Source organism: Lonchura striata, chromosome 3, assembly GCF_050655825.1.
Source record: "Lonchura striata isolate lonStrDom1 chromosome 3, ASM5065582v1, whole genome shotgun sequence".
Taxonomy (NCBI): domain Eukaryota; kingdom Metazoa; phylum Chordata; class Aves; order Passeriformes; family Estrildidae; genus Lonchura; species Lonchura striata.
In genome coordinates, this window is record NC_140705.1 from 18492326 (window position 1) to 18517458 (window position 25133).

The 25133-nt window shown below is 38.7% G+C and overlaps 1 protein-coding gene across 2 annotated transcripts in view; it reads left to right on the forward strand.

Annotated features, from left to right (window-relative positions):
* The window catches only part of LOC144246076 (uncharacterized), a 183418-nt gene extending 162187 nt beyond the window's left edge, over window positions 1-21231 (forward strand). Inside the window, exon 7 of one of the 2 annotated variants that reach the window (XM_085574560.1) lies at window positions 18-21231. In XM_085574560.1, the coding sequence (XP_085430686.1) occupies window positions 18-42 (25 nt within the window). In that variant the 3' untranslated portion in view covers window positions 43-21231. The remainder of the gene's footprint in view (window positions 1-17) is intronic. The other variant, XM_085574559.1, reaches the window with a different exon arrangement.
* The last annotated feature ends 3902 nt before the right edge of the window (window positions 21232-25133 follow it).

Sequence of the window (25133 nt, forward strand, 5' to 3'; positions counted from 1 at the left end):
GTTTTAACTTCTCACAGGATATGCAGAAGATCTTCAAGTTAGATGGGGATCCTCTTCCTGTGTCAGGTTTTCTGAATCACAAATCCATCAAATTCCAAGAGACAACAATAACACCATATTAGTTTTTCCATCCTATTGAGCTTTTATATTGCCCAGGCCAGAGACTTGGGAAAGCTGTTTTTTGTACAGCATAAGACAGCCTCAAGGAAAGCCACACAACAAAAGCTCCAGCTAAAGCTCTTTCCATTATTCACAATCAAGAACAGAATGTCCTCAACCATTTTTAACTGTTAGACAAACTTTGACTTTTTTTTTTTTTTTTTTTTTTTAATTCGTCCAATTTTGTTGTGCATTATTGCTGCAGCGATTTCTATTTAGGATAAAATAAAATGTTGGATTAGATTTCATTTATTACCTTTATTTCCTCTACTCCTTTCTCCATTTCTGTTTGTTTGCTCAAGTGTTGAATATGCCTATATTTTTTAATGTAAGTGTACTTTTACAAGTTTTTACATGCAACGTTTAATCTGTACAGCATTGGTGTGGGAGGCAAATAACTTGGTTTTGATTGTACATGGTTGTGCATACATGAAGACATTTCTTGATGTAATGATTTCATTAGGTGAGTCAGAATTTCTAAACTGTAAACCAATAGTAACCCTGAAGACAAAAAGCTATGTTAAATTTCATTGAGAGGCTGGTTTCTAGAAAGATAGCCATGAATGCACACACAAAAAAGTGCTTTTTGAATTGATCTCTTAGAAAGATTTTCTACTCAGATGCCCATGAGAATCTGAAATATACTGACACATATGGGTTTTCTTCAGCTCTTGCTTCTCTACAAGGCTAGTGTGAGAAATGTAGTTCCAGGGAAAGCCTTGACTATTTCTATTTCTCACTGCAAGAAGCATTACTACCAATCCATCACATGAGCTGAGATTTCCAAACTCATTTCTAGCCCAATTTAGCAGACATACAACTTTGGATAATTGGGGCAAATTCTTTGTTCTTTTCTGAACAAAACCGTAGCTCCCTGAACATCTCCCTTGCCAGAAGCTACCTCAACTTTGTTCCTAGGCGGGAAGCTGCATCCCAGCATTCAAGTGCTGCTCTCAAGTTTTTGAAACATAATGGAGCTTTAGGCCTTTGAGGGGAGGATGAGGAGGATTTGAAGGAGAAAATCAGAGATTGCTAAATTAAGGCTTTTCATTTTGTTCCTGAGAAATGAAGAGTGAGATGCACCACTAGAAGCCAATTCACAGCTCAAGAGGCCAGAAGCATCCCCTGGAGATGTTTCTCCCACACTCCACTCACCATAGAAAGAGTCCAAGGTGACAAGGCTCCTGTTTAGGTGCCTGAAATAAGTGCTTAAAATTAAGTAGACTGATATCTCTCCTTTACATTATCCCAAATCCCCCTTTTGCTCTTTGGTAGAGCTTGCACAGGGCAGTTCATTAACACAATATTGATGTTCTGTGACAAGTGAAGAGGCCAATAAGTACAGTGCTTGCTGTAAATTATTTCACCCATTTGATATCTGTTTTTCCCTTAATTCTCTTAATGGTGCAGTGTGTTTTCTTATCCCAGTGACATTCAGTTGCATGTATTGTTAATTTTGGCTTTGTAGCTTGCATTTAGATTACAGCTTGTGTGTCCCCAAAGTGGTATCAGTTGCCTGAAATCTTGACTCCTCAGTGTTGTGTGGCTTGCAGAAATGTCAGCTGGTCCAAGGGAGCGGTTTTAAAAGAAGCAGAGCTGATCTGACATTCTTCAAAGGAAAGCCTGGGAGACTCATCTCTGCACCTGGGTTTGTTATATACACTGAGCAATGGAAAGAGAGCTATGAATGCTGTCACTCGAGCAGTGAAGAGGGACAGGCAGCCATGTCAAAAATGACAACGTTTCTTTTACTAGTCTTGCAAAAGATGTCTGCAGTGATGTGACTGCAGATGACATCAAACAACATAAGTGGCTGGTTTCTGCAGTAGATTGAAATTCATCCAGTTCCCTGTGTTCACTGTGATGACTCTCAATGCTAATTCTCAGTGAGTGAGGCATGAAATATATTCACAGGCTATAAACAGTTAGGATACTTTTAAGTTATTTGAGGTACCTGTGATGTAAACATCTGTGCCTCTTGCTTTTGTGCATTTTTTCCTGCATTTCAATTATGCAGTCAAAGAAACACTGGAAAAGGGAGAACTAGTTTGCTGATCTAGTTCTTTTTCCTTTTTGAAAGGAAAGAGTGCCTCATTGTCTGAGTAGAGGGAAACATATGATAGAAGCACACTTTCATCTTCACCAATAAGGAAGAGATCAGCTGAATTGATGCAAATGAGGTGGTTTTGAAAGTGATCCCCAAAGCTTGCTGTGTTCACTAAATAAAATTGTGGGTTGTTTAAACTTTCATTTGGAAATCTAAACAATGTGAGATGGTATAAAAGATCAAAAAGTTTTAGCTTGAATTTTACTGTATAATTGTAATGTTCTTTGAAAATGAAGCTAAAGGCAGCATTCAGCACTGGCAGTGTCCTGCACCTCCAGCAGCCTGTGTGCTTCACTGTATTTTAAAAAGATGCTTCTCAGTCCTGACTTCTGATGACACCGTGCTTTTCTTAGGGTAACCTGGAGGAGAGAGGCTGCAAAATGCAGGGAGAAAGGAGGGAAAAACCTCCTGTGCCAGTGCAGAAGGTCACAGGAATGTGCTGACAGAAACTGCTCCCTGGCATCTGTATAACTGGGAGGACAGTCTGTCAGTACATGAAATCTAATCCAAGGCAGGTGGGGTTATAATTGTATAAATAACAATATAAACTTATACTAAACCTTTTTTTTTTAATAGCAAAAAAACTTCTTCCTTTTTTCATGCATTACAGTCAGCATCTGCATTTTCTGTTAGCTCCTCTGCTATATACTCTGCTTTTACAGTCAGCTAAGAAGAAAGACAGACATATTCCTGTCATGAATTTTGGATTTCAGTCTAATGGCTTTTTCACATAAAAGGCATATATAGCTTCAGCAGCAAGAGGCTGGCACTCCTCCCTTTTGCATGGAGAAGATCTAGAGAGTAATGTGCAGCTTCTCTTCCTGACCACTCACCTTGAATTCTGGGTTTTGTACAATGGAATAGTTTTTATAGGATAGGGTGAGAATATTTGCACCTTGAAGCAGATCACCAGATGACAAAAACTAATTTGAATAAGGAGAAGTAAGGCCAGGACTTTTGCAATATAGGTGTGCATCCTCACCACTGAGCAGCCTGAGTCATGAGCTGTGGTGGAGCTCCCTGGAGCCACTCCAGATGTTTGCACAGCCAGTGGTTTGCCCTGTCCTGCCACCAGGAGCTTCTGTTGGAGTGGCGTGTCAGGTCCTCAGCTCCTTCATGACCTCTTAGGCTGCTGGCATTTCAGCCTGGTGTCCCGGGCTGAGACCTTCAGCACCCAGGCAGCAAACAGCCAGCTGGCTCCCTCAGGGTTTGGTTGAGGGCACCCAAAGGACCTGCCAAGGCTGGTGAAGCAGAGTTGGAATGCTGAACCACGTAGTGGTGTTGGGCTCCTACACTGTAATAGTCTAGTGTGGGGTGTGGGTTGAAATGTTGATGGGAGGGCTTCAACAAAACCTGCTGGATGGTGCCTCTCAGGGAAGAGGATCCTCCTTGGCTGCAAGCACATAAGAGTTGTTTTTCTCCATCAAGGCTAAGACACCTCTGGGTGTAGAAGGAAGAAGAATTACAGATACTTGTGTTGGAATTCATCTCATCTACTCTTAGGCATTCGTCTCATGAATGTTTATATACAAGCTGGTTACCTCAGGATCCCATTGATGAAAAATAGGACTTGTAGGGATGTGATTCATCAGGCCGATGTTTTCAGCATCTTAGGAGCTTTTTAAAATTTTACTATAACCCTCCTTTATGTTAGTATGTTTATTTGCAATACTTAATTATTGTAGTCTTCTGATAAAGGTGCAGTAAGAACACTGTCCTTCCTTTTAAAAAATTAATTTCTCCAGATATCTGTTTCATAAAAGAGTAGTAAAGAGGAAAAAAGATTTAATGTTTCTCTCTTTTGAAATGCCAGGAAATAAAGGGAAGTAGAGCTGAATTTAGATGGATTCATAGGGTCCATATATTTGTGACCTGACACGGTATCCATTTGCTCATTAATAACTCTTCAACATTCAATAAAATAGAATAAAGCTTCTATTTTATTAAATATTAATTAACCTTTTAATATTTTTAGGGAAGGTTGTAGGAGTAAAGCACTGATGGAGAGATAACTGAAGGGATAACAGTAAATGAGACACAATTTCCCCGATTTCTAGCAAAAGCTCTCCTGGCTTTATGCTACCACTTTATCTAATTATATCTGATTTTTTTCAACAACAAAACATGTAGAGAAAGAAAAAGAGAAGAAAGCACAAACAGCTTGGCTCTTTGGAAAAAATTGTCACTGAAAGCAATTTTTCCCCCTCTTTGTTTACTGATGAAGGTGAAGCAGTAACTCAACATGCAGGTACAGACGTGATAATTTACTTGTCAGTTAGGTGGTGGAAAAATCATTCTTAATGATAATTGTTGTATTAAGGCTTTTTTTTTCCTTCTTCTTTTTTTTTTTTTTTAACATGAAGGCAGCTGACTATTCTTTTTCAACAGTGCACTCTACTGTTATTTATTCCTGGCCCTAACCACCCGACACGTATTTTTTCACCCATCAGAGTCAGAGAGGAATATATTGTGTTTTATCATTCAGCACCAAGGCTATTTGTGGTCCTGAGTCTGGTTTTCACTATCCATTTGGCAATGCTATTCACAGTCGTTAAGGATGTGCAGATAGAAAATGTACCTATGATTTGGTTTAATTCACTTGTTGATAGAATCAACCCTTACTTGCCTTTAGATGGCCATTTCTCAAATGCAGTAGATCATCATCTTAATCAACGATTTTATAGTATCTTTAGCACATCTGTTGAACTTGTATACATAACGTATTTAAGTGATTTAATAATGTATTTTAAGCTACTTTTTTGGAAAGATGGTGGTTATTTAGTTCAATTGGCTAGAGGTTAAATACATTTTTGTTTGCTTGCAGTGATGGGGATGGTATGCAGTTGACATAAATGGGAATCATGCAAATTAATTTGTTTTGAAAACCTTCACCCTAAAAATTGAAATGAGGCAGCAGCAATGGAAGAAGGTATCAAGTCACCATCCCAGCTGAGAATACAGTGAAATGACAAGAGAGCAGGTAAAATTGCAGTTGTCTTAAGTAGCAAAAGCTGTACCTACTAAGGAGAAGAATATGCAGTTACAACAGAGGTGAGTTTTTCTTCACTTCTAATTAAGCAAATGTAGTAAAATAGAAAGGAACATTGTCATATATCAGTGCATGCAGGAGGCAATGCAAACAGGAGCCTGGCCTCTTGGCTTGGCTTCTTTTCATAACTCTGATGAGTAAAGCTCATGCCCATGAAGAATTCAAGTCCCAAATAAGATTTCTTAGTAAAATATCTGTGAAGGATAGGATTTGAATTATGGGTTATTAGCAAGAGAGATGACATCAGCAACAACTTGTCATAAACACATACTTTGCCAGACTCTCTACAACCTATCACCTGAGTGCAGGTCAAGTTAAAATGCAACTGTGGACCTCCATCTACTGTAGCCCCAGTGCAGATGAAACACACAGAACCAACAATTATAACTTGGCTACAAGATTTACACTAGGAGATAAGAATGGAAAGAAAGATATGCTGCAGGGAAGGAGAGGTGAGAGATGAAGCTGGAGGTCAATTTCCTGCTCCTATTGTTAGCAGTGAGTTGAGCAGCACAAGGGCTTAGCATGCTGTTCTCCCACAGCAGCAGCTGCCACCCCAGAAACAATGATACTTCCCTCAAAAAATAGCAAAAAACCTGGTTCTTCAGGCCTGTGGTATAGCTCATGAGGTGTGGGAGGGTCACAACAATCTGGTCATTCTCAATCTGTTGTCTCATTTAACCAGATGCCTTGGTCCCAGCATGGCCAGATTGCAGACCTGTCCTGCCCAAAATGAGCAGTTTTCCTGATATTACTTAGGCAACATCACTATCTAGAAAAATTTTTGACGATGCCACTTTAATAAGGCTGGAGTTTCCTCTTTCTCCTTGTCTTTCTTGTGACATAGCAGAGCCCTTCAAGAATGTATTAGCCCTCAAAGCAAGACCTTCACAGAAAGAAAGGCAAAAATTATTTCCAAAATTTGGTAGTAATAAATATTTTTTTATTAAATATATTATAAGAATTACATTTCTGTTTTACAACTCCCTTTAGTCTCCCTAAATCCACTTTATAAAATGTTTTGCAGCAAAAAACATTTACATACAAGGTAGTCTTTGTGGATCAGGGTGTTTTAAGTACCATTTTTCCTTTTCCACCAACAGAGGGAGTACAGTTATCTTTTCCCTCCAGAGCTTTTGGCCATAAGGCTTAGTTATGAGAGACCAGTAACTTACTGTGGGTGTTACACGTGTTAGGGCAGGAGGTCAGTCAGGTCTTGGTTTGCAATCTTTAAAAAATCATAGTGCAGTATAAACCAGATCAAACTGTGTAAGATTAAATCAGAGTATCTGGTACTGTGGGCTGAATGGATGTTGCACCAATTATGAGATGCATATCAAAATTTTGCAATGTGGTGCATTCATTTAAGGGCTAGTGATGAGATCTGTTAATTGCATTATATTATCTACTCGTAACTGCGCCATTAATGCATGTCAGCACCACTCCTGACAGGGCTGGCTTGAGGGGTTTTTACTGCCGTAGGCAAACTGGGAAGTGTGTGCCACTCTTCGCCACATTTACTCCCAGAGTAAACAGTCAAAACATTCAGCTGTATCTAGGTCTCAATTTTAAATTATATACTAATGACTTATCTAGGTAATTAGGGCCATCACCCCAACAGCCAGAAGATGTTTTATGAAGAGGAGTCTTCATAAGAGTAATTACATTCCTTTCCCAATCCCTCCTGGACTATGAAGTACTTGTGCAATTGCACTGCCTAGTGAGAATTTGGGAAATGTGAAAAGCATGAGGCTGGGAAAAAACATATATTTATTGCCCAAGGCTATATCCTCTTTGTGGCATCAGAACCTGGCTGACCTGAAGGGAAATGCTTGAAAAAGTTAATACTGGGTATGTCAGTGTTTTCTACCCTAAATTCTTCTCTGTGTCCTTTTGTCTTGTATTGCTCCCAAATTACTATTAGACCTCCCCAAATTCCTTACTTCTAAGCGAAATTATCTATGTACTATTGCCATTTTTCATATATTTGCAAAGTCTTTGCATTGTTTTGATTTGAATGTGCCCTAGAGAACCAGCCTCCCCTAGCACGAAGCTACCTCGTGGTGCCCACTTACCAGAGTCCATGAGGACAGGGCACTCGTGCTGGCCAGGCAGCTCCACTCTGCAGTCGTGCTCCCAGTGTTAAACTTGCTGCTCTGCCTTTCTGGCTGCATGGGAGATATCTCTGAATTCCAATGGGCTGCAGCTGCCCATAAGATTCTTTTAGTTACTATGCATAAGGAAATGCAGATTTGTTGCCTCTATGCACATAAGTTTTATGTCCTGCTGAGTTTCCCTCTCGATATCAAGCTGTGTGTGTGTGAGCAGAGGTTGCTATGCCCTCATCTTCTGTCCTGCCCTCAGTTTTGTTGCTTGCTACACGGGGAGTGTGAGGCAATATGGGGGGAGGAAATGTCTTATGGTAAAGATCAGAATGCATGTATGTGGAGTGAATTTTTTTAATATAAGCTGAATTATATCTGAGATGGAATCAGATTATTTGATATAGCTAAAAACTCAGGAATTTCTAATCTGTTTTTTCTCCTCTGCAGTCAAATATATAAATTTATTGTGAGTCAGAAAGTTGAGCAATACCTTCTGTAGTACTTTAATTGAAATTAATTATTTCTGCAATCTCAGGTTGAAATACTTCATCTTGGTGTACTGAATCAAATTAAAATGTTTGATGCAATGTAACTCTTCAGTTTCCAAAGGAAAGCTCCATGGACATTGTACTTTGCTTGTTGTATTTTACTCTACCTTACAGGAAGGGCTAATTTGATGTAGTATATTTACCATCAGCCCTGCAAACCATAAGATTCAGTCTCTTACATAACTTGACCATTGGGGAAAGTACATAGCATCACAGCCAGCCCAGGAAGTCCATGAGAAATCATGGAGTTAGGTAGGATCTGCATCACAGTTCCAGTGGGATTCCCATGAGATGGTGAGCAGATGCAACTTGACATCAGTATGATTCAAATGAAACATTTCTGCTCAATAAACCAAAGCATTTTGATTGAGTGGGACCACCCTGGAACAAATAACTTGGTTTTCATTTTCCTAGGTTTGGTAGAATTATTTTTTACCTAGGCAGTTAGCATAAATCACTTAACAAAAATCTTCCTGGAAATGCTAATATTTCCACTGCAAAAGAGCATGTGCAAATGTTTGTGTGCATATACAGATGTGTAAGTGTACCTGCATATGCAGCTATAAATTGAAGGAAGCTTGTATATGTTTCTCCTCATTTTCATTTACCTGGCATGCTTGCCTGCATTTTAGAGATGAAGGAGAGGTGTGACCCCAGAAATTTAACTTGATATTAGACCAATGGGTTACTGTGGTTAAGAACATCAACTTCTTTCTATTTCCTTTCTTTATTTTTTAATAGTGACTGTGAAAAGTGAGTTGATTATGTCGTACAAAATATGTATTAGAGAGTGCTAGGTCTGAAGGACTGGCTGGCTCAAGGGACCAGCAACCTAATGTGGGACCTTTCACCCCTTAGCCACCAGTCTGAGTCTGGCATAGGTGAGTAATAAAAACACAAATCTCTCTGCAGCTGGCAGCCATTTGGATGAATAAATAAACTGAGTTGATAATGTCAATATAATTTGGCAGAAAAATATCCCACATCTGTGCAATAATTAGCGCTTTTGGGGTATCTCAGCAAACAGATTAAAACCTGAAAGGGCATGAGGATTGAAAATAGCAGTGTGTCATGTTTCTGTAATATTTCCCATCCTGAATTATACCAAAGCATTTTATAATTTATTAATTTTGGTCAGGTTCCAGTGTATATCTCCCTGCAAATTCAAGACTCCATGATCTGCTAAAATCTGATCATCCACTCTACTTGATAAGGACACCACGAACACTGAATTTGTTTGTATTTAAAATTTCCTAAAGAGGGAGTTCTGGGGCTCTGCTTGAAATACAAGAACACAAGGGAACAAGGCACTGAACTGGCTCCAGGACTCTTTTCCTACAGTTACTTGGCAACATGGCCCTGGCTCTCCCTCCTCGCCTCAGTCCCCAGGACCTGCTTTTGGTTGGGGTTAATTAGATGTTGCTCAGTGCATTCCCTGGCTAAGGCTGAAGTCTTCTGGGAGCTTTCTTGTGGCCTAAGGCTGAACTCACAATAACTATGCTAATGAATTAATGGGAACAAGCAGGAAAAGGGTGAGTTACACAAAGCTATCTGTGTTTTTAACCCCTGTATAAGCTGGAGTTAATGTAGAGCTGGCAAAATCTGAAGCCTTGCTGGGCACGAGCTGACTTCCTGCAGACCCATTTGGATGCTTGCATTGCACTCCCCAGCACACTGCTTCCAGCAGCACGAGGCACCCAAAGCTGCCTCTGGAAGCTGTACAGAAGTATTTTTGCAGAGCTTAAGCTAATAAGCTCTGCCAGACCTGGGCTAGCCTGCACAGAGCCAGTATGGATGTCTGCAATTGTGGCACTGTTTATCAGCAAACTGGATAATCTGCCAGGGATAATGGAGAGCTGACTATATATTGAATGTTTGTTTGCAAGGAAAATTACGTGTTAGGGTTTTGACTCTAAAGCATCAGTGGATTAAAGTCAGACAGTTGACAAGATTTCTGCTCCTATCTGTCTGCTGGCCTCCTTCTCAGAGGTTGCTGCCCTGGTGACAGGAGTGGCTTAAAAGCTCACAAAGCAGCTTCTAAGTAGTTATAACATGCTATGGTAGGGGTTTTTTTTCTGGAATGATAGAAGTGATAAACAGTATTTGTTGCAGAAATTTCAATAATCCAGGAGCCTGATTCACCTTGTACCCTTTCCATTCTGTTTTCTGCTGGTATGTCAGGGTTTTCAATTGAGTTGCTGGAGAGGGAAATGTTGTCTTGCTTCTGGTTGCATTAATTCCACAAGTGTTTAACTGTAGCTGCAGAGAGGATGATGAACATCCTCTTACATCCACCCCAAACTTTGGCTGTTTCAGAGCTGTCTGGATGAATGCATCACAGACTTGATATCTGAGATGTCACATGAGCTCCAAGAGGAGGAACCATCAACACATAAGCAGAGCTCTGGAGCTGTAACCCAGACACAACAAAGACATAAGAGTTACAAGGATTAGAGAGGAAACTAGAAAGACCAGCTTCAAATATTCCATCTTGGATGTTTTAAAGTCATAGATACAACTAAGAGCAAGTGCACTGTTCATTTATATGTAGTTGTGTAAGCATCCTAGAAGGCCTAGAAAAAGTAACATTTAAATTCAGTAAAGAAAGAAGCATGCTGGAATTATAACATATACTAAAGTTCCCTAGTGGTGTTATATGGCAGTCAGGGAAGATCGGCTATTTAAATGTAAGAGAACCAAATAGCTGAAAACAAGTACAAAAATTAACAAATTATAATTTTATTCTATTTAAATATATGTATGCATATGTATAAATATGGAGTTAGTGTCTCACAGCAAAAAGAGCAAGCCCAAGCCTAAAAGTTTGTCACATCAGTTCTCAGGCTCTTTGTACTTTTAAAAAGCAGGTGGAATAATTTTTGCACAGTCCTTGCTGGGTGATGTCTCTTAGTCTGTGATTGCCAGTCATGGCAAAAGATTAGGTACAAATTTTTATGGCAGAAGTGTCTGTGCTACCACCCGTCTCCACACCTATTTGCACCTATTTTTCATTGGAGATACAGTGAAGCTGTAAAGTTTTATTTGTTCTTGTACTGAAGGGAATGCAGATTTTCCCACTGGCTTTAAGATGGCAAGTACTGGTGCTTACAGTAGGGTCCCAGATAATACTGAAGTCTATTTGTCCTCTCCAGGCTTCCTGAACTAAGCAGGAATCCTTGCATACCTTCTGCATGCTGTTAAAGTCATGGCGTCTTTCTACCCCTGCATGCCTTACATGACAGAATTAAACTTTGTATTTTCATCTGTGAAAGACCTAATTCTAGGTATCTTATTCCTATTTCCCTTTTAATAATGCAACTTGGGAAAGAAGACATGAGAACGTAAATTGCCTTGGAAAATGTTTTAGTATATGTGTCATGCATATCATGTGACTGATTTTTTTTGTCTATTTGCAGCTTTTACACTTACATGAAATTTCAGCATTAAGGACCTGATTCTGGCAAATGCCAGTGCCCTTCAGGAGTACCCTGATGACCACTCATGTTGCAATCCCTTAACAATGAGAAAAGTTTATCTGGTCCTACAATAAACAAAATTATGGCTCAAAAGATGGTATAATTGAAGAAAAGGCAGTGTTGGTTTGATAGCTACATTTTCTTCAAGGGTATGTATTTTTCAAAGGATGTATAAAAACCTGTTGATAACAGAGGCAGCAGAGTTCTTGTTATTTGGCTTCAGCTAGTGTGCCAAACCTGGTGTGTATTTATTGAGCTATCAATGACACAGTTTTTTACTTGTTTTAATTACAGCTGTTGAAGTATGGATACTCCTACAATACTGAAGAGCTCATCAGGCTCAAGCCCCCATTGTGCCCTGTTGTGTACAAACCTGAAGCATTCCACACATTATTCCCAAAAGTACTTCGGGTTGTTCAGTGGGTTATGTTTCCTGGCATTAGTGGTTGGGATGCTGGACCTAAATTATGTCCCTCTGCAGATACTAGTTTTCATGTTAATGATCTTGTTAAGGCCCTTACAAACAAAATATTGAGGAAGATGATCTCCATATGAAAAACAATATTAATAATTTTATTATATGCTATGTAAACATTTTCAGGATGTAGAAGAAGCATCTCTTAAAAAAAAAACACCTTAATAAATTAGGAACATCACAGTCTCAATACAATTACACAAATGGAATTAATAGAGAGTGATTTCATGGATTTCTACATTATGGCAGCCGCAGCAAAAGTCTGTCACCTAAAACTCTTTTCTGTAGCAGTCTGGACTCATTGACACTACAGGAATATCCTCTTAGAAGGTGCCCTAAAGGATCACCTTAAGCTTCTATACATACATGAGCTTTGTCTTGGTTGTAGGCCAACCCCAAGGACAATTTAATACAAATAGGATCTTCTTTCGACTCCATGACTCCCTGACTGGTAATATAGATATCAATATGCTTTATTTACAGGCTCTGAGCATTTATTAAGTGCTACTGGGGCCCAAATACACTTTTAATGCAATAGTTAAACAAGACACATCAATGGATAAAATAACCACTGGATTCAGTGAAGATCACTTCAGTCTCGTGAGGTTACAATGTAAATATGGGTATGTTCAACCCATTGCTATGAAGTGAAATATTGTGCATTATTTGTCTGAAGCAATCTGTGGTTTCTCTAATGTCATTGCTCTTCAGAATCTTTTCTTCAAAGCTAAATGTGAGAACAGTTGTATAAATTGTGTTTAGTCTCATCACTGAATTCATCATTTAATAAGTAGAACAGCGTATAATGTCTACATAGAGATTTTTCTGTTATTTTCCTGGAAAAATTCACAAATGGGGGGGTCATCATTTTGTTATTATATAACAAGAAACTCTGTGCATCCCAATGCACTTTTACATTTTCAAAAGTATGGGTTTTGACCAAAGGGAGGACTGTGAGTTCTGCACAGAAATAAAGTCTATAAAAGGAGGAGAACCCATGTCAGATATGAAGCAAACAGAAACTCTCCAGTTCTAATGTCTTCAGTGCATGAAAAACTGAGATTAAGGTACAAATGTACTTATTTTTAAAAAGTGAAATGGCCTTTACAGACTTTTCCTAAAAAATATTAGACTCTAATTTAATATTCTGGGATAAGAAAGGCAGGTAGCAGGAATGTTTGAGCCTATCAGGTTCCTCTGCCTAGAAAGTCTCCACCAACTAATTACTGTTTATTTTTAAACAGTATTGAACTATTGAACTATTGAACTATTTTTGATCAATCATCTACTGATTTTTCTTGAGGTGCAAATGTTCAAAGATGCCAAAAACCAAAGTGCTCCCCATATGTCATTCTAGGATTCTGGGTGTACTAGGGATGATCTCAAAATCTAGAGCCATGAGGCTGAAGATGAGAAGTTTAAAATCAATCAGAAAAATATTCCCTAGTCCTACCCGTACTTTAATTTTACTGCACTATTGAACAGAAATGTAGGGAACAATTCTGTATCTACATTTATGATGACTGGTGAAAATTTTGTACTGTAACCAAAGCCATGTGGTTATTCACAAAAGCAGAATTAATACTTAGGAAAATATGAAGAGCCCATGGAGAGAGTGAACAATATGGAGAAACATTGCTTCTTTTTTTCTTTTAGGAGTTATTTGTATTACTACTATTTTAAATCTATTCTAGGCAATGGTTAATGAGAAAACTTGAAATAAGAAAAAAACAATGATAAACTGTAGTTCTGTTGCAACACAATTTAAACTAAAATCTCTGTTTGCAATAGTTTATCCAGATATTTATTCAAATATATGAAAATTTATGCAAATTTCCACCCCATTGTTTTGTAGTTAGGTATACTACAAGGGATGTTTCAGGCTATGCAGCTTCCCTAGCTAACTCTCACTGTCTTCTATTGTAATAAAATTCAAACAACAACTGATCTTGAATTCTGAAACTGAAGAAAGCAAGCAAAGGTGAAGTAATATTATCCAGGATCTTAAAACAAAATGGAAGAGCTACCCATTCTTACATATGTTTTATATAGCAAAATACCTTCAGCTCATTTTTTAGCTTCTTGTGTCCATGCAGTTAGGCATTTAATTACCTGTTTACCAGTTTACATCTTAGACATTCAGCATTCAATAAATTGGTGATTACATTCAAATGAAATTCAAGAGACTTATCACCACTCTAAATAATACTTACATTTATTGCAAATATTAAATTACCCTTTTTAAAAACTGTAAGCCTCTAAAGCACACCCTTTCTCCTAAAAGACATAATAAATCACTTAAGCACCCCTCCCATTCTACTGAAGAGGCATCTGATTAACAGTCTTTTTCTAACAGAGGTAAGAACCTGGGAGGGTCAGAAATGAAATCTAAATGTCTCTTTTCGCAGCTATTCAGGAAAGAATCTGTGTAGTAGTTTGATCTGTATCTGCACTTGGATTGAGCAATTGTGTTCAGGCAGAGAATTGCCTGGCATTATCTTATGACTCACTTGACAGAGCTTACCCCTACTTTTCATTACCTGAGAAGAGATCATTACAAAACATACAAGTAGTATAATTTTATAGCAATCTATTTTGAACTAGCAAATTAAATGGGAAGAAGAGAGGAAATGGATTGCAGCAAGCATAATGCTTTGAATTGTGTTTTAAAGAAATAGGAGTTTAGCAAAAGTGTGGAAGACTGGGTTAAGGAGCGGGAGCCTTTTCACTATTTGTGACATGGCAGAACTAACTGCACAAGCCATGTTCTCAATGCTGGAGAACCCTCTCATTGAAAAAGGGTGAATATATGTGCATGTCACAGGTGTAAAATATCTTAAATTGTGAAAGGTAATATGAGTCCGATAACTTGGGTGTATGTGTGTATGTTTCAGCAAAAGTCCAAAACTGTCATTTTGAGGTTTCAAGTTGAAGCCTGCTGCTTGCTAACTGTAACTAATACAAATTAGCTCTATGTTTTCCTAAAACTTGGACTAAATAGCAGTGAAATGTCTCAAGCTCTCTAGTTACCAAAGAGATACATGTCAGGACCAACAACTAGAATAATGATCATGTTTCTGCATAAAAACTAGATTAGGAGAACCCTGGGCTCGGGATGCTCACAAGAAAGGAGGCTGAACCACTAGAGTTTCCAAGGAGAAAAAGTGGTTTTGGAGAGAAGAAGGACTAGGAAAGAAAATGGGGAGAATCCTGACAGCGGAAAGGGTGCTGGTAGTCAAAGAGATTAACAGAGATAGAAACTAGAAGATGCTCAGGGGCTTTCACTACTGATAGTCCAGAAGGGTCACAGTGAGCAGACAGAACCCACAGAACCTCCTGCTCAAGTTTCCCAGAACAGCAGTGACTTCTCTACCAGGGTGGAAACTAAGTGCTAGAATGGGTGGAGTTGGAGAGCAAGGAAGTATAAAATAACCAAGCAGGCCAAGAACTCAAATCTTTGAGGTTATTAAGCCCTGTATACTAGGTCTACTAGTTACTGTTTATTCTATCTCTCCTGTGGCAGTGGAAGAAGGACAAGGTGACCAACAGAAATTCTTGAAAGTCAGGCTTGGGGATTTGGAGGACTGCATCTTTATTAAAATCTGTGAGGAATGACAAAACCAAAGAGAATTATTGTCCTCTAAATCCAGAACTGAAGCAAATCCTTAGTAATATTTCTTGGAAGAGGAATTAATTAAAGGGATAATAATTTTCCAGCCAAAGTTTTTCCATTTGTTTGGTTTGTAATTAATTAATGAAGTTGTATCTAAAAGTGGGATCTCTCCCAGTCTCCCAGCTTTACATCTCTTGGTCCCTTTGCTTCCTACAGAAAAAGGCTGATACACCTTTTTCCCAAGGTGTAAGTCCCAAAAGTGAAATACAGCCAATTTCATGGGAAGTAACAGAAGATGCTGAAGAGACACCCTTGAGCCTAAGGTTTTATTATGAAGACACTCAAATTGACTTACCGGCAGGACAGTCAAAGCTTCCTGGAAGAAATTTATCCACCAGGTTTCAGGCACATTTCTAGTACATGGATGCAGAAGGCATTTTTACAGATAAGATAGTCTTTAGGCAGGAATATAAGATGCCTTAGAATGCTTTAAAGACCGCAAAGCATCTTTTGGCACTTTGGAAACTCTTATCTCCATGCTGAATGCCTTTGAATGAAAAATAGTCTCTTTCCCAACAGCCTCTCTGCTCCATAGAAAGCTTTTTTTTCCTTCGTTCCTGTGACCTGTCTGTCTGCTCCTGTATCTGCCAGTGTCCTCTCTGCTGGGGCCAGACTGCCAGCTCTTTGCAGCAGCTGGAACAAAAGGATTGCTCCAAGGGCAGGAGACAGCTCCCAAGCTTCTCAGAAAGTCTCACCTCCCATGGTCACTTCTCATGAGGGAAGACAGCCTGCAAGCCAGGAGAACACAGTGCAGCAAGCACTGTTCTGTCTGCTATATGCACACTGAATTGAAACAGAAACAATACTACCACAGGGACCAGAATGTGAGAATTCTACATCTTTTATTGTGGAATCTTATATATGCCTGTTTTACTTCTGCGTCTTCTTTCCCTGTGCCTTCTCTTTCACATATCCACACAGCTGCAGTGGGAGGGTTTCAACCACTCCACTCCCTGCAAACCTTATGCACAGCCCAGTGCCTTCCTCCTGCAGGTTTGGAAAGGTGAATTTAAATAAAGTGAAATGAGTGGTGTGGCCAGATGTGACCACAGCTGTCTCCTCTGTTTAAATTCATGTTGTAGTCCTCTCAGAAGTAGCTGTCACGTGTTTTTTCTAGAGCTCAGGGAGGAATGGGAAGAAAATGAACCTGTTTTGAGAAGGAGGATGGCAGAGGTGGCAGAAGCAAAGAGCCACTGCAGGGATCCAGGCACCCCAGGGAGGGTTGTGCAAGGGTACATTGCACACATTCAACTTTGCAGAGACAGACAGAAGCAAGGATACTGTGGGCCAGGGGAAGGATTGTTCAGAAATCTTTCTCCTTTGTTCTGTTTACACTTTGTCAATTGGAGAGTTTTGTCATTAAAGATAATGCTCCGACCATGGTTCTAGGAAAAAATTGCTTTAAAGAGGTCACTATAAGAAGAAACCTAAGCAGATTTATCACAAACCATTGGCCTGCTCAGGTTCTCAATGCATTTAATGCCTACATGGGTGCTCCAAGCACAAGGTACTGACCACAAGATTTAAGGTGACTACAATTGCTGCTTGTTGTCATGGCTTAACACCAGACAGTGACTGAGAACTACATAGCTGCCTGTTCACTCACTCTGCCACCCTCACCCTGTAGGATGGGGAGAATAATAATAATAAAAAAAAAAAAAATCGCAAAACCTGTAAATTAAGAAGTGTTTCATACAGGAAGTAAATTTAAAAAGTAGACATAATGATAATAGCAACAACAACAACAACAATAATAATAATAATACTAGTAGAAAGGGAGAGACACAGACAGAGATAAAACCCAGGAGAAGCAGGTAATGCACCATACAATTTCTCACCACCCCACTGATCAAAGTCTGTCCACCAGAGAAATGGTAGCTCCTAGCAAATTCTTCCCACTGAGTTTGCTAGGAACAATACACTGAGCATGACATTCTCTTATATGGAATATGCCTTTCCAGACATGTTTCCTCCCAGTTTTTATGTGCATCTCCTCACTGGCAGAGCATGAGACACTGAAATGTACTGTTAACTGAGTAATAGGTACTCAGACTTGGGGCACTTTTAATTGATCTGAGTTCTTACAACTGGAGATGCTAAAGATAACTGAGCAGATATTTGGAAGGCTCTTGTTCATTTTAGCTAATGATACTGATGGCATTCTTTTCAGTTATTTTCATCTGCTTTGTCTATTCTTTCTTATTAAAGCCAATTAGAAAAATTTCCAACTGAAATGTATTATCCCTGATATAATTACCAATAAGTCATGAATACCAGTCATATGACTGCTAATGAAAAGCTGTTCTGTTTCTTAAATTAGCTATCTTAATATTTTCTGCAGTAAATTTATATTTTATTTTTCTAAATAAAGTTTAGAAAAGTGCAATAGAACAGTAATGGGACAGGGGAGCTGTAAAAAAATCTTAGTGAACTGAGTAATTGTAGCCCTTACAACAGATGAGATGTTTGCAATTAATTTTACAGTTACTGCTCAAGACAATATTTTGGGAAATAAAATATTTTACTAACTGTTTGTAAACATTTCATGTTGGAAAACATTGGGTAAGTATTTACTCTTCTGTTCTCCTTAGATAACAAATAATGCACGTCACTGCTACCTCATTAAACTAGTATCAGCTCTGTGATTTAACCTCCCATATTCTCCTAAACTCTTGTTTATATTTTAAAAAAAAGTTTTAGGTTAAGGTAAGGGAATCAAATTATAACTAATACAAAAGTTTATCTTTAAAAATGTACACCAAAATATAACTAATGGTTATGCTTTTAGATTGCTATGTCCCTGTAGTAAACAAAAGGAAGTGTATGAATCAGCCACTGAGAATGGAAGTTATTTTTTGGAGTAGTACTTCTGTTAAATTTTAAAATTGTCTCATCTTACAGTCACACAAAAAGCCACCATGCACATGGACATGGTTATAGTCAAAGGCTGAAGTGGAGAGGTTCACATGGTGCTAAAAAAAACCCTAGAGACTGAATGCGATGAAGAGTCTCCCCCATATGATGTGTCATCCTTTGCCTGCAAACAGAGCCATTGAACAAAGTTGAATATTTCCCAGGAGGAGAAACCTATCCAGGTTTGTAGACCCAGATAGGGTCCTGAAGTCCCCAGGCTGGCTGCAGAGAAGCAGCAGCAGCTGTTTATCTTATCCATTCTGGAGCTGAATGATGTGAGAGACTCCCAGTTTTGTAGAGAAACAATGACTGGAACAGTCCAAATAATGTTATCTGATACAATGGACATCCAAAATGTTTCCTAGGGTTTTATATTTTCCTTAAAAAGATAATTTATGAAGGAAACCCATCGTACTGTGACTTTGCCAGGTATGATTTTATATCTTGTTCCTTTCTACCAAAAGTTAGCAGCACAGAAAGCCAAGGTTCACTGTATAAAGTTACGAAGACTGCAGCCTCATTAAAGATAAAAGTTCCAAAGAGTGAAACTGGTTGGGTCTGTTGCCTACAGCCATCCCATCAGGCCTCCTGCTGAAGGTATATATTCTACTGAAGCAAAACCACTATATGTGCTTTCTGCTTTGTAGCAATGCTTTTCATTTTAATCTAGTTGTATTTGTTCTTGTGCTTTTATTCCAAGCAAACAAAAATGAATTCTTAGCAATCTGGGAATATATTTCTTAATGCCCTGTAGCAAATACACTTTTTTCAGCGATACAGGATACTGGAGAGTGAAAATGAACCCCTTATGGGGTAAGTAAAGACATCTAAAAATGGAAAAGCGCAAGGGATGCTTGCTGACCAAGCGTAATTACAATGAATAGAAATATTTTCTATTTACAGACCAGGTAAGCTTAACTTCTCTCTTCTTTAGGTTTGAGCTAAAGCAGGAGCTGAAGTGTGTGATCTCCATGGAACTGAAGTACAAGAAGGTCACTCATGGGCCTGGCCTTAAGAAGAAGAAACAAGCTTGTGAAATTTGTGTACTGACCCACTCTCTATGGGGGACATATATATATATAATTTTAATGGTTCAATATGGAAATGTGAGATAGCAAAATATACAGTAGAAGCATCAAGTAAATCTTCATGAAAATATTATAGGTTGTAGCACTAGCATAAACCCTGCAGGCCCAATCATTAATGTGAAATCCTGCATTAACAATAGAGTATTACTGGCCTAAGAATGTGGTGTACACAACTTGGATGAGATGATATTTTTTGTTCTACTTCATGGTCTAATGCACTGAATGTGAAACACAAACTTCAATGGTGCTGGGAGGCAGAAATGAGGAATGCACTGCCTTAATTTGTGTTAGCACTCCTCTCCAGCCACATCACTCTAACTAGTGTGTCAAGTGTGACTGTAGGCTGATCCCTATGTCCAGTAAAGGCTTTGCAATACTTCAGGACAGCCACTTTGACCCCTTTTCCAGACCTCAAGTTTGGCTGCCTATAGGTAGATGCATGTCCTCATTTTGTACCTCAAATCAGCTACACTGTGCTATTTTTTTTTTGAGTTTTGCCTTTGAGGAGCAATTCAGTGTGCCCTCAGTTACCTTTATTTTTAGATAAGAGGAGAACACAATCTCTGTTTCGCCTATTGCAGTTCAGTGTCTGGAACACCTGCCCAGGAGGTGGAAAACTCCTTTGGAGCCTTGTACCATTGAGCTGAACTGTCTGAAAGCCACTTCCCTGCCCTATCCAAGCAGCCTGCAGCACAGGCAGAGAAGCTGAAGGCTTTCCTCCATGCCTCCCTCTGGGGCTGTGTCACTGCAAAAAATCAAGTCACCGGAACTCAGAAAACTGGAGCAAAAAGGAGAAGGGGCCTCTGAGGATTGGCAGTAAAAGTAGGAATGAGTAACAGTGGCTGTTCCATTCTGCCAAATTCTCAACCTTCAGACAAAGCACGTGAAGCAGTACCATGGAATTCAGAAAATGAAACAACATGTTTGAAGTTTGGTCAAAATCCACTCTATATACTAGGAGATAAGAACTGCTGACTTCACTTCTATTAGGTGGGTTTTGGACACACTGTTTTATCTGAGTGTTCTACAGTGCTGGGAGGAACCGTAAGCTACTGTAAACTACACTCATTTCATGTATACTTGTTTAAAAGACACCATTTGCTTAAGGTGGTTAAAAGCCCTTCTACTTTATGAGTCCTTCTACTTCATAAATACAGAAACTCTGAAAATCATCTAAACCTCTTCTGTTGTTACTTTATTTTTGTATACTTCTTGAATGTGATGAAATAAATGCACATAGAGGACAATTATATTTTCTTGCTATGAGAAATTCCATAATTTGTGACGATGAAGTTACTTAACAATAGGATATGTTGATCTGCCTGTGTGCCTGTAGTGTGGTACAATTTATAGTGTTTGACTGAAACAAACAGATCTATTTTACCCTCTAAATTTCTAGTACATGATAAATATATACCACTCTTATATTACCATAAGGCTGTTTTCATGAAGTCTGGGCAGTAAAGGGATTCATATAGAGAAAGATCATGTTGCCATTATCAAGGTTTTCCATTCTTTGCACTGATGTTTCTCATTTTTATTTTATGCTTATTCTTATTGAATGTTTATATTGCTATTTTAATTTCTGTAATGACAGTCCCTCTAAATAAACAGGAAATAAAATGTGATAAAACACCACTCAGTCATTTTCTGGTAATTTCTTTGAAGATTAGACAGCCTAACCTACACTATTTGTGCAAGGTTGGTTGCAGTGAAATGTAACTGCTCGCAAAGATGTTGGACACAACTGTGATGGTTGTGTTGCTGAGAATCTTTGTACAGTTCTGTATGTGCTCAGACATATGTTAATTTCTCCTTTTATCATTTGAACTGGACATAAGCACATGTGGACTGCTTTTATTCGTATAAATCCAGCAAAACTTCAGTGGCAAGTGTTTTTAAATAATTTAGATTGGAGTTCTACTTTATAAAGATCCATGATTTTCAGACTGAGAGAGGAATAGCATCGTGTCTAGCCTGTTTTATGTCTCCACTATTCCATCATTCACGTATCTCCTCTGCTCCCTTATCTCTCTGAGACAAGCTTTTTAAAAGTTTTTACCATATTTGTGTTTTGAGGTGAAGTTTCTGAAGCCGTATAAAGATGCATTTGAAACTGAGAAGTTTTGATTCTGGTTTGTAGATTATTTGCTCACAATTTTGGCTTAAGCAGAACCATCTCTTCTTTTTCATGGACAGCACAAATATTCAAATATTTTTTCATTTTGTATCTAGTTCATTTTCACTGAAATTAACAGTTACATCAACAGGATAACAAGTAAAAAATATCTGGTTAAAATTTTAATCACGTCCCTGTGTTCTTTTCTCTAACTTGATAAATGTTAAGCATTTTAACCAAAAATTTGTAATTACAATGCACTTTAAATTCATAGTTGAGCTGAATTTGGACATGGACCTTCCAATAGTAGAGTTGTCAACATGCTCTGGTTTTCGTCTCTTGAGTATGTGATTTAGGGGTTTTGTGTTTCTGGAGCTCCCTGTACTATGTACAATGTTCTTTGTCGCTGATTCATATAATGATTGTTGTTGGCCATGAACTCTGGAGATATACCCTGACAACCTTACCATTGATTATACTATATACATCAGATTTTACTGAGTCAAGCAACACTTAAATCAAGTGTTCTATTCAAAAGGAGACAAAATAATGGAAAAGTTGAAAATTAGCCATCAACCAGATGTTCTAGAAATGGATTTAAAATATCAGCTTTGAATGGTGGCTTTGTTTGGATGGAAATAAACATTTATGAAATTGTTATGACAGTCTGGAGAAAATCCAAGATTCTCTTTTGCATTATTATGTATTTACACTAGTTATTGTGGTGGTAGGACTGTGGTCCATGCATTGTTCTTGTCTCCCTGGGGAATCACATTTTTTTCTGAGGTAGGAATACAGGACTGCCTCTGGGTCCTAGTAGCCTCTCGATTTTCTGTAGGAGCATAAGGAACATAGTGGGCTCAGTCTACAGAAACCTCAGGTGGGCCATCTACCCTATGATATTGTAATACAGTAGCATACATCAATGTGAAAGGGAAGACCAGCCAATCCCCTCTAACCTCATCACTAGTGTAACGCTATGGTATAATTTTTTCCATGAAAAACATACAATAAACTCAAAACTGTATCAATTCATTTGTAGGACACATGAAGCATTTGCAAGTCCAAAATGATTCTGCAAAGCTGTAGCTGCTGATGTAAGCAAGAATAGAGTCAGATATACTAAATGTGTTAAATAATGCATGCTAAGTGGTCAGGCATCAGAAGAAGCTGCCCAGGGAATCATTGTCCCCGCAAGCATTCAAAAGGGGTATGCATGTGGCACTTGGGGACATAGTTTTGTGGTGAATATGGTGGTGCTGGATTTATGGTTGTACTTGGTGATCTTAGAGGTCTTTTCCAACCTAAGTGATTCTCTGACTGTATAATTCTACAACAAATGCCTATCAGGCACCCAGGATGCATGAACTTTGTTATCTTTGGGATTGAGCTGGAAAAGCACCCAAGGGGAGATATGAGGGAGAACTCCAGGCAGGTGCCAGTGCCAGCACAGTAAAAGAATGGTGCCTGTTGGACCATCTCAGCAGAGAGGTGGTAAAGGGAATGGCTGGAAGCTGCTCTGAAAAGCCAGTTTGGGAATCCCACATGAATTTAGAAGATGGTTTTGTTGAATGTGATTGTACAGCCTTCACCATATTCCTGCATAAAACTGACCATTTAAAAACATTTTTTTCATAAATGATAAAAAATTCTACGTATACAAATATTCATGTGCCTGAGCCTTCAGCAGTAGCCGTGCTGCCATCTGAGACACTGTTCTGTTAACACAATCAGTGCAGCCTGGTATATTTTGCCTCAAAGAGGAATGATTTTTGACCACTTCAAAAGAACATTACAACACCTTGCTGTCATTACAATGGTTTTGCTGAATCCATACCTGCAGTAGAAATGAAATGCATCCCTTCTTAAAATATGCCTTCATGCTGACTACATGAACAGTAACAGTGTACTTGAGACTTTCAGCAAATATATGAGTTATGTAGCTGTATGCAATTGTCAAAGTGTCCGAGGATCTTCCATACACAATCAATGGCCAGTGACATCCCCCAGACTCCACAGGATCTCTGGCACTTCCTGGGGACAGTTGTGATGTTACAGCTCTTGAACTGAACAGCAATACCTAGTGTGTGCTGTCTTTATAACACCCAAAGAAAGAAATTAAACTGCTGGCTGTTTACTATAATTTCCAATTTTGAACGAGTGTTCTCTGCCAAATATCAGCTGGGTTTTTACACCAGTGGTGTGTTGGAAGTGGCTTCCTGCAAGTAAAAGATGATGTAGGCACTTCACTATCAACTACATACTTTTCTCAAGTAGTACAGCCTTTTTGCTAGGCAACCATGAAAGTGTGCTACAATGCTCTGCTGCTGGGGTTAACTCTATATTTTCTTTAAAGCAAGCATTTAGGCCATTTCTGTTTTGATTTAGTCAGCCCCCTCCAGAATTACATATCCCTGCCAAGGAGGATGCACAACATGTAAAGTTCACTGATACAAATCTCTTGAGGCCTCTGGTTTGGCTTTAGGGTTGAGAAAGAGAGTTCAGAAGGTACAATGTTTGAAACAAAGTTAGCTTTGCTTTTGCCTCTAGAGAATAAGATCACGGCAGATACAAACACAACTGAATGTGCAGTAAACCAACTGAAACCTGTTCCATGCCTATTCCTTTAAAACAGAAAAGTGAGAGCTGTGCTGAAGAACTCCCACAGGACACTCTTCCCTGTAGCAAGCAGCATCTTCAACCTCCTATTGATTCCTTACCAAAGGATCTGCATATATGTACAGACCCCAGCAAAAAAGGAAAGGATAGATGCAGGAACCAGCCTAAAGATACAAAATGGTTCCAGATTGCTACAATGATTTCAACCAATATTTATCTTTTATTTCTGTGAGATGTCCTTGATACTGTGTTGAGGTTACTTGTTGGTTTCAACCAGAGAAGCAGGTTAGAAACTTTGTGCATGTAGTCCTGTGTTAGTAGCAAGATTTGTTCCCGCACCTTATCACACTTCTTTAGAAAGTCAGAGAATCTTGGGTAATGTTATGTGTATTCAGGAAGAGCCTCAGAAGTGCTAAAGAGATCTGATAAAATGTAAAATAATTTTTTTGTGTGTTTCATTTGAAAAGGAATTTTTTGAGACACTGGTACTATATGTGCACACACACACATATATGTGTGTGTAAATACACACCTCTATATGTAGTATGTATTTATGAAAAATGTTCTATGCTAGTTTACTAAAAGCCAGACAATGTAATCTCTTTAGAGGAGTCAAACAGCCTCTCTGAGAATACAAAAGTCTTCTAGAGGCAAGGTAGAATTTTCTTGGTGTGATGTACAAAATGTTCTGATGTTTGCTGATATGTCAAGTGCTGTTTCCCATCATCCTCCTGCTCCTTGAGTTGTGCTGTACACAGCATGGAATATCCACACAACAAAACATTAGGTGCCTTGATGCCTT